At 48.2% G+C, this 16,220-nt stretch overlaps 7 protein-coding genes across 7 annotated transcripts; 3 read left to right on the top strand and 4 right to left on the bottom strand.

The window, feature by feature from the left end:
* Positions 1 to 2,540: 2,540 nt before the first annotated feature.
* On the top strand, positions 2,541 to 2,663 carry CABS01_15806 (uncharacterized protein; the record flags this gene model as incomplete). Its single annotated transcript, XM_060549140.1, has 1 exon — positions 2,541 to 2,663. The coding sequence occupies one exon, from the start codon at positions 2,541 to 2,543 to the stop codon at positions 2,661 to 2,663; it is 123 nt and encodes a 40-aa protein (XP_060390914.1).
* A 1,403-nt stretch (positions 2,664 to 4,066) lies between these two features.
* On the bottom strand, positions 4,067 to 4,919 carry CABS01_15805 (uncharacterized protein; the record flags this gene model as incomplete). The annotated part of the gene is made up of 2 exons (XM_060549139.1): positions 4,067 to 4,756; positions 4,830 to 4,919. 2 exons carry the CDS (start codon positions 4,917 to 4,919, stop codon positions 4,067 to 4,069), a joined length of 780 nt encoding a protein of 259 aa, XP_060390913.1.
* Positions 4,920 to 6,231: 1,312 nt separating this feature from the next.
* On the bottom strand, positions 6,232 to 7,478 carry CABS01_15804 (uncharacterized protein; the record flags this gene model as incomplete). Its single annotated transcript, XM_060549138.1, has 4 exons — positions 6,232 to 6,260; positions 6,426 to 6,786; positions 7,067 to 7,192; positions 7,368 to 7,478. 4 exons carry the CDS (start codon positions 7,476 to 7,478, stop codon positions 6,232 to 6,234), a joined length of 627 nt encoding a protein of 208 aa, XP_060390912.1.
* Positions 7,479 to 8,671: 1,193 nt separating this feature from the next.
* On the top strand, positions 8,672 to 9,449 carry CABS01_15803 (uncharacterized protein; the record flags this gene model as incomplete). The annotated part of the gene is made up of 2 exons (XM_060549137.1): positions 8,672 to 9,001; positions 9,066 to 9,449. The coding sequence occupies 2 exons, from the start codon at positions 8,672 to 8,674 to the stop codon at positions 9,447 to 9,449; spliced, it is 714 nt and encodes a 237-aa protein (XP_060390911.1).
* Positions 9,450 to 10,768: 1,319 nt separating this feature from the next.
* On the bottom strand, positions 10,769 to 12,043 carry CABS01_15802 (uncharacterized protein; the record flags this gene model as incomplete). The annotated part of the gene is made up of 4 exons (XM_060549136.1): positions 10,769 to 11,106; positions 11,147 to 11,285; positions 11,627 to 11,680; positions 11,717 to 12,043. 4 exons carry the CDS (start codon positions 12,041 to 12,043, stop codon positions 10,769 to 10,771), a joined length of 858 nt encoding a protein of 285 aa, XP_060390910.1.
* Positions 12,044 to 12,619: 576 nt separating this feature from the next.
* On the top strand, positions 12,620 to 13,881 carry CABS01_15801 (macrophage migration inhibitory factor; the record flags this gene model as incomplete). Its single annotated transcript, XM_060549135.1, has 3 exons — positions 12,620 to 13,006; positions 13,062 to 13,457; positions 13,510 to 13,881. 3 exons carry the CDS (start codon positions 12,620 to 12,622, stop codon positions 13,879 to 13,881), a joined length of 1,155 nt encoding a protein of 384 aa, XP_060390909.1.
* A 1,468-nt stretch (positions 13,882 to 15,349) lies between these two features.
* CABS01_15800 (uncharacterized protein) lies at positions 15,350 to 16,220 on the bottom strand (the record flags this gene model as incomplete). Its single annotated transcript, XM_060549134.1, has 3 exons — positions 15,350 to 15,554; positions 15,715 to 15,776; positions 16,160 to 16,220. Coding segments are annotated over 3 exons (328 nt in total), but the record flags the coding sequence as incomplete, so codon positions are not given.

The following is a 16,220-nucleotide window of genomic DNA, read 5'->3' as shown; positions in this document are numbered from 1 at the left end:
TAGTATACTATTATTAAATAATAATAATAAGGTATCCGTTAAATAAAAAGATAAGAATAATACCTTATTCTTAGGTAAAAAAGGATATTATTAATGCCTTACGGAATTTATTATAAATAACGACGTTAATAGCTTTATTATTAATATTAAAAAAAGATATTACGTAATAACTTTAGGGACTAAAGTTACGTAAGGGGGGAGTAATTATAATAGATTTGAGATACGGCTAGTAATAGGACGCTAATAACTTAATAACTAGTATATAATTTATATTATAAAAAAACTTTTTAAGAAGTAAAGCCCTTATAAAAGACTTTATAAGCTTTAGTTTTATAATATACCTATACCTATATTATAGCCTTACTAATTAAGTACTTATAGCCTAATCTCTTATATTAAACTACGCTTAGAAAAACTTAATATTTAAAAATAAACGATAAACGGAATTTAGAATATAGCCCGGAGGCCTAAAATAAATAAAATAAAAACCTCTTATAACCTAAAGGCCTAAATTCCTAAAATAATTTTACTTTATAAAGTATATATATATAAAAATAAAACCTAGGCTTATATTTATTATTTAAATTCTTAGTTTACGAAGTATATAATTACTAAGAATATAGTATTATTAAAAAAAAGAGTTAATATACGTACTAAGAAACGCGTTTTATATATTTCGAAGTTTATAAAACTAGGAGTAGTAGGGATAGCGGGGGGTATAGGAACTAAAATAATTATTAAATTAATAACTTAGGGTATAAAAACGGGCGGTATAATAAAAAGTTAGTTATAAACGACTATAATAAGTATAAAAAAGGACCGGGGGTGCGGGTTAAAAAAGTCCTTTATATAAAAGCTAATATAGTTCTTATATATCTTTTAGTTATTTTATATTTAACGAACGATATTACAGAGCTTAGTAATATCCTATTAAAACTATGATTAAAAGTGCGCTTTTTAATAATAAAAAAGGATAATATATTTATAAAAAAGGGAGCGCTATTTATAATAATTTTAATAAGGGCCTAGGTTATTAATTATAAAATAACTAGTATATTAATATACCCCTTAGCTAAACGGCTATTAAAATAGTATATATATTAGCTACTATTTTTTATAAAATAACGACTACTATTTTTAAAGTTAGTAAACTAGAGGGTTATTTTAAAATAGGGTAAATACTAAATCTCCTATTTTTTAGGAGCCTCTTTCTTAAGCTTTTTAAGGACTAAATATATATTAAATAAGCTTAGAATAATAAAGAGAACTATACTTATTATAGGGGGTATTTTTACTTCTTAGTATTCTTTTTTATTTTTTATTACCTTTTTAAAAAGAGCTAACTTTACGTTTTTTAAACTTTAAAATAATATTAAATATAAATTCTTAAAATAATAAGTATATAATATACCCTTTTTAAAAGGCTTATTATTTAAATTAGTTTTATTTTTATTTTTAAACTTTAAGAGGGGGATAAGTAAAAGCTTATTAAAGCTCTTATTATTACTATTTATTTTATTATTACCCTTATTATAGCTATTAAAAAGAGCCTCGAACTTAATAAAATCTTTAGTATTTTAATTAATAACCTTAATATCCCCCTAGTTAAGGAGGGAGAGCTTAGTAACCGGGCTTTAATAAGTAAATAGGAGGTTATAGGGGGGAAAAATAACTTAGAAGGGCTCGTTAATATTATTACTTATCTAAACTCTTAATAAACTATATAATATATATATAAGAAGTATTATAAAAATTATATAAAACTTATTATTATTTTTAAATATATTAAATATTTATATTTAAAATAAAATTAATAAATAATTTAATAATATAGGCGCGCGCGTATAATAAATAGGGGTACTTATAATAACTACGAAAAGTTAAAAAAAAAAAGAAAAATAATAGCTAAGTAATACTATAAGAATTTAAATATATATAAAATAGCTAGGTAACTTTACCCTTAGTAATTTATATACTAAAAATAGTATAATACGTACTATTCTAAATTAGGATTCTATTTACTTTAAATAAAGGGATATATTTATAATAAACGTAGTTTAAAAAACGCGTATTTTTTATATTTATTTTTCTTTTATTTATATTTAACTAAATTAGGCCTTTATAAAAGTATTTAGAAATTCTATTTTAAATATAATAGCTCCTTAATAATAGTAATTAGGGGGTATATTACGTAATAAAGATAGTAATCGCACCTTACGAAGTGCCCGTTACGTACTAAATTACGTATTTATTTTAAATATCGTATATATAGACCTTTTCTTTTTATCTATTTCTATTTTAATAGTTAAGCTACTTTTATTATACTTCGTATACCTATTACTACGTGCTATAACTCGTAATAGTTATAAGCCTAGCTCCTATCCGCTATTACTATAATAATTAAGTACCGTATTATTTATAGGTCGTGTACCTAAAAAACGAAAGACGGCCGTTCGAGTCTCCGTATAGGTAGGTTTTTTTAGTTAGTCTAGGCTAAGGCGTAGCGTAAATACTAGGTTTTTCTAACTAGTCTGCTACTTATGGGGTTAAGGCGCAGTATAAACGCCCATTGCACGGATAACGGCTCTAGGCGTCTGGGGGGTGTGTTACGAGATATGGATGTGGTTAATGCTGCCCACATTAAGTGGGCCCGCTTTTTGTGACATAATATGCCAGAATTCCAAGTAGATCTAGGAATGAAAATGCCGAAATTGTCGGTGCGATTGCTTCGGTTCCTGCGCTGGCTCGGCACGAAACCACCGCCGATAACTCTAGGTTTGAGGCTGAGAATTGTCCGTCACATCTCGCGGATTCAACTAGATTCGCGAAATTGTTTGCGAGGATCTATGCCACTCCCATGTTACACCCGTAGATCCGAACGGCGTTCTTCTGATCCAAACCCATGTATTTGATCTACAAAAAGGAATGCCCGAACACACCACTGCCCTGGATAATAGAATCATTCTCTCGATACAGCACATAGCGAAGGCGTGGAAGGACAAGACCAAGACCCCCGTGTCTGAAAGAGACTTTACCCATCTTATGAGTGTATTGTAACCATTGTATCTGGATTGATCTCCGCCGATTGAGTAGCCTCACATACTTGGTCAATCTTACGCATATGCCGTTTACTTCTAACAGACATCATGAAACAACTATAACAGATTCACATCAAAGCTCAGAATGCGAGTTGCAATGCTTCTCAAATAACCCTTCAAAGCTACCAACTCAGAAGTTCCGAAGTCACTCCCTACTAGGCCCATAAGGGAACCAATTGAAGTGGTCGTGAGCATTATCCTAATCCGGGCTCAACTTTCGAAAAGAGATTCAAACATCACGCCACTCCTTGCGTCTTTGTCTCAGCAATGTCCGGGACGGTCATCTCGGTATTGGTTCCCCCACATCACACAACACTCGAACATGATGGCATTCTTAAAACTGCGAGGTTCTGTCCGACGTACATTAGGCTAGCTAATAGGTATGGCAAGGTGGGTTGAAGATTTTGAGCGGAAGGGTTAGGGGATGGAAGTCATGTTGAATATGATGTTCATTGGTTTTCACATGCGTTTCTCTTGCATCCCACTTCCTTGAGCGTGTAGTTTTTCAGTAGTAAAACTCGCCCAGAAGACAATTTCTAGTGAGACCACCCACATGGATTCAATAGCCATTTTCCTCAATGACGAATGAGGAAGGCAAACATCAATCACAGTCGTCTCTGTGCGATGAAAGAACTGAAAAAACTTCCCTTGTTCCCGCTTTACATGGTTGAAAAATATCACCCACATGGCTCGTAAATGCTCCCTATCAATACAGAGCTGAAACAATTTCTTCGCAATACATTGCTAGTGTTCCATGACGCTTAAACAGTAGAAAAGACAAAAGGGGTATCTTGAAATGCAGTCTGACCAGCCCAATACAAAGTCTTGAAGTTCATGCTCGTGGCAGATCCACCTCCCTGCCCATAAAAAAGGCGGACGTTTCATCGACGCCTTGCCTTACTGAAGAGAACCGGGATTGAATACGCTGGTCCGTTAAGGCCCCATCATTCGAAGTGATCCCGGGGGGGCTACGTCGACCCGAGAGCCATAATACACCACCGCGGCGGTGTCCAGTCCGGAAATAAGTCGCAAACGGCCTTCATCGCCGCCTCCATTTGCCTCGCCATCTGCTGCTCGAGCACGCCGTTCGAATTTGCAGGCACTAGCTCAACCTCGTCGTTGTAGACAGGGTTTTCGTCCCGCGGCACGAAGACGAGCTCTTCCAGCTTGGGCATACGCGCGCGGATCTGCTTGAGGACCTCCACCGTCAGGTTGGCGGCGCTCATGGACTGGTACATTGTGTCGACCCAGAAGAGCGAGTCGTTGATGGCAAGGCGGCGCACTTGTGAGATGTCTTCGGGATCGCAGAGGGCCATGACTGTGCGAAATTGCGCCTCGGAGGCCATATAGCCGTCGCGGGCGCCAAAGTAAAGGACATCATGGACCTTGTCGAAGAAGATTTGGCCCGGGTTGCGCGTCATGCCGAAGCTGAGGTGGTACGACTTGAGGGCCTCGAGGCGGGATTCATGGCAGGCGTGGAGGTTGGTGGGTACGGCTGTGTACGAGGTACACCCGCTCGACGAGGGCCTCGGTGACTGGGCGTGGGAGGCGAAGGAGAGAGACTTGGCACCGCACCGAATGGGCACAACCCGCGGCGGTGGGAGGTTGAGGTTCCAGATCTTGAGGCGGAGTTCCACGGGCAGCCTAGGGAAGAGATGCTGTGATGTCTTCGGTCAACAGAGCTGGGCGCGGCTACGAGCTATACGGGAGATCGACGGATCTGAAACGTACAAATTGGGTTAAGGACTGAGGTGGTATCGCTTGCGCGGGGCAGCCGGTTGTTCGCGTTCTTGGAGCGGAGGTTATCGTGATGGTTGACATGATCTGTATGAAGCGAGGCCTGGCGCGAGACTAGCAGAATGGTTTTGCAACGTCGAAGTCCCGCAATGTGAGAATGGATGCCGAGAAACGAACGGATGTGTTTGTTAGGCCAGTGCGGGACACGACGACAGGTTGATGGAGGGGTGGCAAGCGTGAGTGGTTATTATATCGGCCGCGACGCCGCGGGTACCAGCGCTATCCCGGGCAAACGATACAAAGGATAAAGGATATGCCTGCCAGTCTGCGTCCCACAAGGTCCAAAGCGACCCGAGACATCATTAGACTTCTTTGACAAATACCCAGCCCCGGTTCTCCTCACAACACTGGGGTAGGAGGAAAAGCTATGTGCATGCCATCTTTTTCGTGATTCATGACCACTTGACGAACACACCCCCCAGACTGCATATGTGTGTCAGGGAAGAAAGTGTGGCTGCCCAGAACCCGAGGCTTTGGGTCGGGGCGACCAGGGATGTTCGCGCTGCTGCTCGCAGGATTCTGACGGTCATTTCTCCCATTCCAGTTAGAGTGTCATCGGTGACATAGTACTTCGTACTCGATAGTCAATTGTCAAAGTGGTCGGGAAGTTCGAGGGCAGGGTGCCGTTCTAAGGGATGGTCAACATCCGTCTGCACGATAGAACTGGAGAGATATTGGCACTGAGCCATGACTTCAGGACTCTCGTAATTACAATGATATTCTGCCGTATTCGAGCCAATGACGTTCGATGTACCCTTGAAGATGGAATACTCGTTAATCTCAATGTGAGAGAAGAGTGTGAGAGGTTCTCTGCAATGCAGGTAAAATACCTATAGAAGCCTTGGGAGTCTCGAATTCGGGCCAAGGGGTGCAGATCTGCGGGAGCGCTGCTGGGAAAGCCAAAGCGGTGCGAATTGTGATGGGCCGGACCCATCAGGCACATGTGAAAATGCTGCGGATAGACAAGGAGGGCTTGCTGGGCCTGGCTAGCACCTGTGTGGGCAATCAGGATTCCCGTCCGCTGTTACCCGCTTTCCTGAGTTCTGTGTGCCTGTTTGGTCCTCCCGGGAGTCGAAAGAAAGGAATTCGACCGGCCCGGCCGTAAGTTGGTCTGTAGATCATTAGAATGCAATGACGGGTGATGAGCGCCTGGTTGGTTCCAGTCAGTTGGGCTGAGCCAGGGGTCAGGGGCCTGGACAGGGGATGTCTCGGTGGCCGCTGCAGTCTGCTTATGCTGTAGTCTGTGTGTCTGTGTGTTGAACCAGGGCCTTTCTGACGAACCATTGAATTTGGGTGGTTCTCAAGCGTCGTATCCCTCGCTTGGCTATAGACAATCTCAGCTGAAGCGGAGTACGTAGTCCCGTCCTGGTCCGGACTTTTAAAGTTGCTGTATTGGATGACATTCAGAGAAACCCTGCTGCAAGGAGGACAATGTCGCCTGTCAAAACCCAATGATACTCTGTAATTCGCACAAAGAGGCAGAAAAATATCGTGTCTGCCATGCGGGACATGGATCAACGACTGACTGACCTGCTGCAATGCATCTTGATGGTGCAACAGGAGTCAACCCGAGCATCTGGGACACCCAAACCCAGAGGGATGGACTTGGGAGCCGTGCCGCAGTGAATCCCCGTGGCGCCACGGTGAGACTTGAGTCGGCGATTCGACCTGTCACTTCGTAGTCGACTTGAATGGGCGAACCGTCACCCCACAGTCTCTGGCTGCCGAACTCCGAGTCCTGGGCCAATACTTGCAGTAGCCAGCTGAGTACGGTAGCCGCAGTGCTGTAGCTGGCAACCTTGAGACCTTTGGCTTTCGCTAATGTGCTGACAATGGCTTGCTCGACATTCCACACCCGGTGGACGTTGAGAGCCAAGCACCTAAACTCTCGCTTCCCACCGATGTGCAGTCACGTCTGCCAAGTTCATCGTTCGCCAACTGAAGACTGGTTCGCTAGTCTGTCCAAACTGTTCTGACACCCTGGACGAGCTGGGGTATCAGCTAGGTTCGGCCGCTGGCCCGCTACTTTGTCCGTTAATGGCCCGCGGGCTAGTGCAGACAATTGTTGACATGCGGAGCAGTCGGCCCTACCCGGCGGACGCCAATGTCTCTTGCAGTGGAGGCCAAGAACTAGGCCGGACTGGGCCCAAAGGTATGGTCGTCTTACCTACCTGTGAAAGACCTTTGGACGAGGCTGGTGCCGCAAAGAGCTTCGTGTGCCGGCGATAAACCGACATGGAGTTCGGATCAATGCTCTCTAAAACCATACAATGGCCGCTATCCGTGTCTAGGTGCCGCTGTAAGTAGTCGTCATTTCTAGTCCGACATGCCGGCTTATTGATGGCTGCAGAGTTTTGACAGCCCCAACATCAGTTTGATAACCGCAGCCGGCTGCAAGGTTGGTACAGCCTCATCTGCAAGCCTGCAGTTCTTCTTGTTGTATGTGCGAATACAATTGCTTGCTTAGCTCACCCTTTTGTGGAGGGGTCTGATACCCTGTCGTCCAGACGCCCCTGGTGATGTGGAATCATTACCATCGCTCTCGGAAGGTGGAAACGCCATTGGTTGAGCAGTGTGCTGCATGTCGCAGCTCAGAGATGAGACACACTCGTGGTCATGGAGAGTTCATCGCAATCCAGCCTTCAGGAACGAACGTGTCGGACAACGTCGCGGTGACCACCAGTTGTCTCGTCCAATCTCCGTGCCCGTACTCCGCAACCTTGTAATTCCGTGTCCGTGTATGTCATCAGGCCTCAAAGAAGAGAGACCAACAGCAGGCTTCACAATTTGACGCTCAAGTTGGGCAGCCTTTCGTGAAATCCAGCTGGCGAAGTTGTATATTGGTTTTGCAGATACGAAGGAGCGCATTTCTTTTTCGTCGGCGTCGGCGTGGGATGGAGTGGATGGTAAGCCGTCCCAACATGGAGATGAACAAGGTCAACTTGACTCGCCAGCTGGTGACGCAGCTAACCAGTTGTCAATAGAGTAGGTAGGAAGGAAAAGTATCACGTGATAACCCCACTTTTCCCATGGCACTTCCCGTTCATCAGGTGAAAACAAAAGAAGCTTACCTAAGGTAAGTCGCCTGGCCTGGATCAAGGATGCCGGGAGTGCATTTCATCTCCACTCTTCCCGCTTGACGTGAGCTTAATCCTCGGATTCCTTTTGACGGCGGCAAATAAGAACCTCCAACATCAAAATCTGATTCTATTATCACTGACTTGCAGCAACCTCAATTGTGGTCACATCCTGATCAGCGAATAAGCGTTCTTGTTTCGATTTTCGAAACGAGGTTATCTGCACCTTATCATTGGCCTCCCGCCATTTTAAGCGCCGGGGATGACCGCCAATGGGACCGGCATTTGCGGGCTTCTGACCAATGTGAAGCTCACCGGCTGTTCAGGGGTGCCCGATGATCGCCTCCCTCAGAGCCCCGAGATGTCGCCAGCGCGGCTATCTTGCATCGGCGCAACGCTCGTCACGATAATTTTGGACACTACCTTTCTTTCCCCATGTGTGTTCAAGATTACGTGCCGTGCCTAGACACGGCACACGGCGCGTAGTCAGGCTATGGAGAGGTTGTATATGTACGCTCCATGATCGCACTTTCGTAGGTCTGTGATACTGGAAAACCACACAACTGCCTGACTGCCATCCCATTTTCTCTTTTCTTACGTATTTTCTTTCCTGGAGATTGTTTCTCACATTACGTCTAGTCATTCTCCATTGTAATAAACCTCATTTTACGACAATATTTCACGACTTTCTCTTTAGCCATGTCTTCCGATCTCAAGAACGTCACGCAAACCTCGGACTTTGAGGTCGATTCTGATGACGCTCACTACCCTCCTCGCGCACGTCTTCTTAAGACAGTCGATACTGCAAGAGTCAGCTTGACGGCTGTGGCCCTTCTGATGAGCATCACCATCCTTGGTACATCAGCAGATGCCCTGGCTGTCTACGATGCCACCCATGTACCAGCCGGCTTCATGCTTCCGCTGTGGCCGGACGCCTTTGACTTGCGTCCAACAGTCGCACTCGTGGTTGGGAGCTCCATTCTCATAATCGTCAATCTCGTCTCTCTCCTTTTCAGTCGAGTTCAAAGCGTAAGTCAGGTCTGCTTTTTGACATCGTACCTTAAGGAAGTCAGCTCCGACTGACATCAAAAAGCTGCGTGGTCAAACTCTCATCCACAACTCATTGGCAGTGGCCGCCCCATCGGTTGGATTGGTGGCATCGATCATTGCCATGTCCTTCTTCTACAGCATCAACGCATCGATCACGGTCGACACCCTACAGAGCTGGAGCTGCCGCTGGTCCGATGTTGTGATGATGACGAGGCCGCATTTCGGTACCCTCTGCAAGCAAAGCAAGGCGGGCCTCTACCTGTCCATCCTGCTGATCCCGATCGAGGCCATCATCGTGGGAATGGGCGGCTATCAGATGATGCTCGAGCGGTACATTAGCAAGTCCAACAGAGTAGTACTGGAGCAGCGCAAGTCTGGCAGCCCGGTGCCTTCATCAGTCCGCGACGTCGAGGGCGATCACCACTGAGAGGAGCGGCTGAGTGTTCGTTCAATAGGCCTAGGTTAACGGTCGTCGTCTGCTATGTATCCACAGGTTGGGTCCAGGGGATAAAGAGGAAGCCGGAAACGGAAGTTTTCCATGCTTGTAATCAGGCGTCAAGGATGTGTAGCATTAGCAGAGGTGGGAGCCAACTACGTCACGTATCAGCGTAGGTATCCAATTATTCAATGTTTTCTGAAGTTTTCGCGTCCCTCGTCTGCAAAAGTGAATGGCGCTTCTCGACTTGCCGGTACCAACTCAGGGTTTGATCCGATTTTCATCCTTTTAGCAGCTATGCTCCTCGATCGAAGGCTGCATGCGGCGTTCCCCGAGGTCTAGCAGCTTGAAGCTTGCAGCCACCAGGGGATCTACGAGCCGCCACTCGAGTGTCCGCTGACGCAGGTGTATCCTCAACGTGCATTTAAGCTGGTGAAACCTGAGAAGTTCCTCGATTATGACCGTTTGCGGACGAAGTGCTACTGCACTGGAGTGGATAAGGGTCGATGGAGCTGGCCGCCCCTGCCCCGGCACGATATGCTTAGCCGCCCCTCTAAGGATATCGGCATGTAGATTTTTGTTACTACTTATCCATGTAATCCTCGAGTCTACGCAAAGTAGCAAGCGAGGGTTTGGGCCATAGGCGAACGAGTTTCAAGCTTATAATCTTGTCGGTAAAAGAGTCAAGGTGAAGTCTCGCTCAGACCGCTTGAACCCCTTGATGAACGACTGTAAGTCCCTTGGGCGCTGGAAACCATCCTCCTATCTTGGAGAGAGCTTGTCCCCTATCTTTGAGTTTCAGTGAGACGCCTTCAAGCCACCAAAGACTCGAGAGACAGCCAAATCGGAGTGAAGGGTCGTAGGGGGACTCGGGAGTCGCTACACCAAGTTAGACGCACGACTGACGACCACGGCTAGGGCGGCTAGGCGCTGCCGGGCGACAGGTCGACGCGGAACGATTGGCCCGAAAGCACAGCGCGTGCAGTGTGCTTGGTGAAGTTGGACTTGGGGACTTGGGATGAACATGGAAGAATCAAAATGAGCGCCGCTTTGGCCCTCGACTAACAGAAAGTGGCCGTGAATTCTGCTCATAACCCCATCCTTAGCGTGATCCACCTCTCATCTTTTCTCCGGTACGTACCCTAGCGTATCTGCACCTGCACCTATGAAGGTGGCTCGTTTGCTCCAGTGCCCACTCATGACTGCCAATGGCTTCCCATTTCCCATGTTTTAGACTACCCGGAAACATAGTCATTCCGTCCAATCTTTACCAACTCCGTCGAACCCAGCAGAAACACACTCGCCTGTTGTTAATCACCGTCTCCATTGTATTGACTTATTCGCCTTTGACCCGGCCTTGTTCCTGTCAAGACGGCGCAATCAGAACCGAAGGATGGAGCCAGACGGACGTGACGGACTCGACTACTTCGGACCAACCCTCCAACCGTGAGCTTGCCCAGCCAGTCCAGACGGCTCCAGAGCCCAGACGAAGCAGACTTGCCACCCCACAAACCACGCGAAATCAGCAAACAAGACAACTTCTTTCTCCCTCTCTTGTCAGCGCTTTCCGGATGTCGCACAGTCCATGATGCGGCTGGCCGAGCAGCTGGCTGCGGCGTGCCTTTGACCTTACCCTTCTCGCTCTCGTCTACCGATATTTCAGGCACCACACTCTACTACCGACGTACCGTAGACCGATTTAGGCGCTACTACATTCCAGAGCGGCCCTCGTGTACTGAACCCTGAATTTCTGGTATCCAGACTGCCTTTGACCATGTCTCTGGCCCATGCCACATTAGCACTGACGGCAGCGGGAAGGCTCCAGACCTGCGGAATCCCAAGCAATCTCTCGTGTCGCAGACATGTAGCTTGATAAGTTGAGGGCTGCAGCGGGCAACACTGCCGAGAATGGCAGAGGTAAGGTATGAATGAACCAAGGCACGGTAGGATGATTGCGGGTTTCCAGGTTGTTCACTTCGTGTGCCACCCACATCCAAACTCCATGGTCGCAATCAACGGAGAACCCTGGCAACACACACGTTGTAGTCCAGCCGTAGACAACTTTAGGTAACACGGCCATGCCTCGCCTCCAGACATCGCGTGGTCAATCAACATGAGGTGCAGCCCTCCCACACATTCGCTCTAGAGTAGTTCAAGTAGTTTGTTACCTGGCCACATAATCTACGGTCTGCTACCGAATCTTTCCCATACCAATTGAAGTACTAGATGAGGCAAGTAGCCCTACCTACGTAACGTGCCCTGAAATCAGAGAGCACCGGTATCCAAGTGAGGCAAAAGAAGATGCGAGCTTGGGCAAGCTTCGTCCAGTCCAGTTCAGTCCAGCCCGCTTTCTTTCTCCATCTTTCCTCCTTCCGTTCGTTCTGATCGACCTGTCTTGCGTTGAAACCGGGCTTCGTCAAGTGGGAAGAAAGGCGTAGAGTGCGCATCTGGCCTTGGCTTTTTCCGTTTTCAACCATTTCCTCGCGTTTCTGGGTGGCTAACTGCCTCTGCATCGATTCCGTCCCAACGACTCGCGCCCCCATAGCTCCTCCGGCTGACGACCAGCAACAGCTAGCACCAGCCATCTTCACCTCATATAATAGTCCCCCGAGTCACCAGGCAGTCGGATTCTGGTTTTTTTTGGTATTCGCTCGTCCAGCTGTTTGTTTCCCGTATCAAACACCCTCGGAACTCCGCCTGTATTCCGCCCAGCGCGTCTCGTCCCCTTGCCACATCTTGTAAGATCGGCAAATCGACTTCTATCAGTGGCTGGTCCTTTGCATCGACCTTCTGCGCCTTTATCATCCTTTCGGCGACTGTTTCTAGCCCTAGCCGCCTCGAGTACGAGAGACTCCGTGCGCGTCGACCGCTCGACCTATCTACACTGCACTCTTGACAGCTGAACATATTACGCCAAGTCCAAGGGGAATCTATTCGTCCAGACTTGCTCAGTTCGCTAAACATCACTCGACGGTAGCGGTTGGTCTCTATTCGGTACGTGTTGAGCTAGGTGGTTTATGGGCGATGGACGACACTAACACGGCCGCTACTAGTGAAAGACGCCGTTCCCAGACAGCCACGTCTGATACATCAGCCCAATTCTTAAGCACCGTCGAAACACCTTTATCTCAGCTTCGGGCCTTCGAACATCGTCGCAGAAAATGGCTGACCCTGTCTCCCCGCCTTCTTCCCCTCCCGCGGACTCTGTCACCCCTAGCACAACCAACTCTCACCCACCCGTCACCCCCGAGAACAAACGTCTTTCGCAGGTCGGCGGTATGTCTTTTGCTGAGAGACGGATGAGTCGTCGTCCCTCCACCGCACCCACTCCTATTGTCGAGGGAGACGGCCTTACCAGAGACGTCATTCACTCTTTGCCCGGCGATACTCGCAACAGCAATAGAAAATCCAAGACGCAAGCCGACATGGCCAAGCGCCGCAGCTCTTACTACGAGGAGGCTTTCCAGGGCGATAGGGAGTCCAATGTGGTCAAGGATCGCGCCTATGCTGAGGCTATCGTAATGGCAGAGCTCCGCACCAACGTCATTGTATGTAATCTCCTCGCGTCACGAGTGGAGAGCTTCAACTAATTCATTTTCCTAGATCAACGACGAGTTCAGTTTCATCACGGACTTCTCATACCAGCTGTCGGTTAGGTACCAGCGGCCAGTAACTTCGATCGTGGTCAACCTGCAGCATGGAGCTTGCATGCTCTTTGGAGGTACTTTTGAACCGGCCTACACCATGTCGATTCACGCATTACCGCTCGAGGTCGGCGTAACCAAGAACAAGAGGAACACGGCTCTGCTTCAGAAGCACCTCCACGAAGCTCTCGGCGTTGCGCCCGTCCGTGGATTCGTCAAGTTCGTCGAAGTTCCTGCGGAGAACATGGCTGTTAATAGCAAGACTACCGCTTCTCACATTGCAGAGATGACCGGCGAGGAGGAAGAGACCATCGCCGAGCGCCGTGGTCGCAACCGCAAGAGTATCAGTGGCAAGGTACGTACTATGAAAATCATGGGTGAATACGAGAGATATTAACAGATTGCAGTCCATGTCAGCTCTGCGCCACGGCTCCATTGTCGGAGGCAGGAAGGGCTCTGTCTTTGACTTTAGAAGAGAATCTGTTGCTCCTCGCAAAGATTCAGTTATGCCTCCTCCTCATGAGCTTACTCCTCCGCACAGCGCAACCGATGCGCCTCCGATCCCTCCCATCCCCGAGGCCCACGCCACCAAGACCACGGCCCCGGTTCCCGATGAGAAGTCGGATGCGCCTATCAAGGAAGTTGAGAAGGCACCTACCAACACTTCTGCATCTCTCAAGAAGTCCAAGGTGGCAAAGCGCAAGAGCAGCTTCGTCACTTCCCTATTTTCTCGCTCTCCCAGGAACACGCCCGCGCCGATGCCCACCGTGGCATCGTAGATGGTGGCTCTACTTCCCTCGCCCAACTGAAGTCCCTCTTTGTTTTGTATTGTGCTCATTATCGGGTCTGGAGCAGTGGTCAAATTGGAAACTTGACGAGGTCAAGAAACAGAGCATTGCATCGATAAAAAGGGAGACGGAGTTCTGCATTACAGCCCGCTCGGGTATGCTGGAGTCATAGTCTTGGAATTCAACCATTTGTAATCGTATCTGTTCTGTCTAATAGTAGGAGTTATGATTGGGAGATAGACTGATCTGTACTCGTCTCAATCAAGCTCGTACGTGCCAAAACTAGGCATTCACTAATTATATCACACTGATCATCAACCATCTTTTGGACCATGTCCTTCGCCTTCTAAGTGACGTTCAAGTAATTAGCCAATAGCACTTGAGACATCAAGTGCTATAACTTCTTCGATGACAGATTGTTTTGGAAATGCCTCCTTGGTCGACGTTATCCGATTCTACCGGGCTTCACGAAGCTCCTTTAGAAATCTGTGTGATAAATTTGGTCCCGGAAATCTCATTGGCAACCTGGTCGACTCATCAATTGAGGTGGGGGTGGTGAATGCAAGCAAGTATGCCTTTTACGATGAGATGAATGGGGTGACAGTACAGTCTGATTGAAGTAGGTACGTTAGTACCTTGGAACCTGCAAGGTGGGTCTCGCTTAAATTGCCAGCGCTGCCCGCTCAAACGCGCTCAGCACGGGGTTTTCATCAACTCAATGTTTACGTTATCTTATCGCTGCTCCTGCATCGTCATTTCTCCGCTACCGCCTTACCACTTAGGTACGCAGTACGGATACCTTAGTAGTGTTTGATTGCCTCGCCCGCCCACCCGGCTTGCCCGCTCCACACGTCTGATATGCAACCTGGAGACGGTCACGGCATACAGATACGCATCCGTTGATAGGCCAGAACCTCTCTAACATCCCGTACCCAAACGAAACAGGCTTCTTTACTCAGCTTCTCTACAACCACTGTCGGAGGGTCGGAGAGGGTTCTACCAAGCAAGAGAGCGGCACATATTTTCGCACCTGCCTGTGTCAGCGTCCATTTCGGGAAACGAAAGGGTCCTATCAGCGGCCGTCGCTGTGGAGTGAGGCGACCCAACGACTGAGGCTCGACAACGATTGACCTGCTCAACGGCGCAAAGCAGGCTCGTCTCGTGAACTAAACGGCAGGACCTGAAGGAAATAGTTTGGGGAGTCTTGGTGGAAAATGGAAGTGAGTCCTTACAGTTTCTTAGTGTCGTGGTCTTCATGTCCTACCCAAGCTACTGCGGCTCTTTTTGCCCTGCCTTTTCATACACCATTTACGCCCCCCCGGTGAGGCTTCGACATACCAATCCCGAATACAAGACGAATCAACCATATGACTATCCGGGATATGCCTACTGAGGGTTGACTCTTGGTTCGAACGCTCCATAGCAGACCCAAGCTCGTTTGAGGAGACAGATTCACTTCTTACACGGAAGTTCTGAGCGACTCGAACATTGTCAGCATACGCAATGCGTCGGCCTTCTGCGTCACCTCAATGGCCATGCCAGGGAGGTCATCGGACAACAGTAGAGCCAGCATGGGTTGTCCGCGGGAACGGGGAGTCAGGTCGCTGTCCCTCGTCAGATCAAGCGGGAAGGGCTGAGCCACGGTGTCATGGATGATGTGGTGTCTGTACGACAGTGAGATCAGCATCGAGTCAAAGCTAGTTCAACGCTCTTGGGCATCGACGTATGATTCTTCTCGAAAGGAGACCGCATGAACGCCAACTTTTTCTCAACTTTCCGCCCCTGCTTCCCAGCCACGTTTTCTGTTACGAAGATGCGCCAGACCTCGAGCCGGCAGATCTCTCCTGCGTGTGTCCGTCGATGGCGGTCGTATTCTTTCGACGTGTCTGAGAAAAACAAGCTTTTCAGATCGGGACATCTTGGAGAAGCCGCGAGCGAGTTGATGCGAGGGTTTGGTGGCAGGTCAGCCAGGGAAGCGGGAGCTCCCAGGGCCTCGCTGGCAAAAGTTTTGTTTGAGAGACTCGCCTCGATTCCCGTCACGGATCGTTGCCAGGCTTGAGATCCGGTCGACCTCATCAAAGAATCCGCACAAACATCGAGTGTCCCCTCGGTCTGTGGCATCCATCTTCCCGAGACAGCAACAAACAAAGAAGGGCAAGCAGTCTACGGCATTGCAACCAGCCCGGCGAGACTATAACTCGCTTGGACCACGGCGCGGAATTGGGAGGGGGGAGAGTCTGAAGAGTGAGAGAGAGGGTGAAGTGAGGACGGGGATTCCTTGCAGCGCGAAAGGGCGGTCGCCGCCGTCGCCGCCGCCGCTGCGATGATCG

Source organism: Colletotrichum abscissum (genome assembly GCF_030869225.1).
Source record: "Colletotrichum abscissum strain IMI 504890 chromosome Unknown Scaffold_74.1, whole genome shotgun sequence".
Classification (NCBI taxonomy): domain Eukaryota; kingdom Fungi; phylum Ascomycota; class Sordariomycetes; order Glomerellales; family Glomerellaceae; genus Colletotrichum; species Colletotrichum abscissum.
Note: the sequence above shows the minus strand (reverse complement) of the source record. Positions and strands in the feature narration are given on the sequence as shown.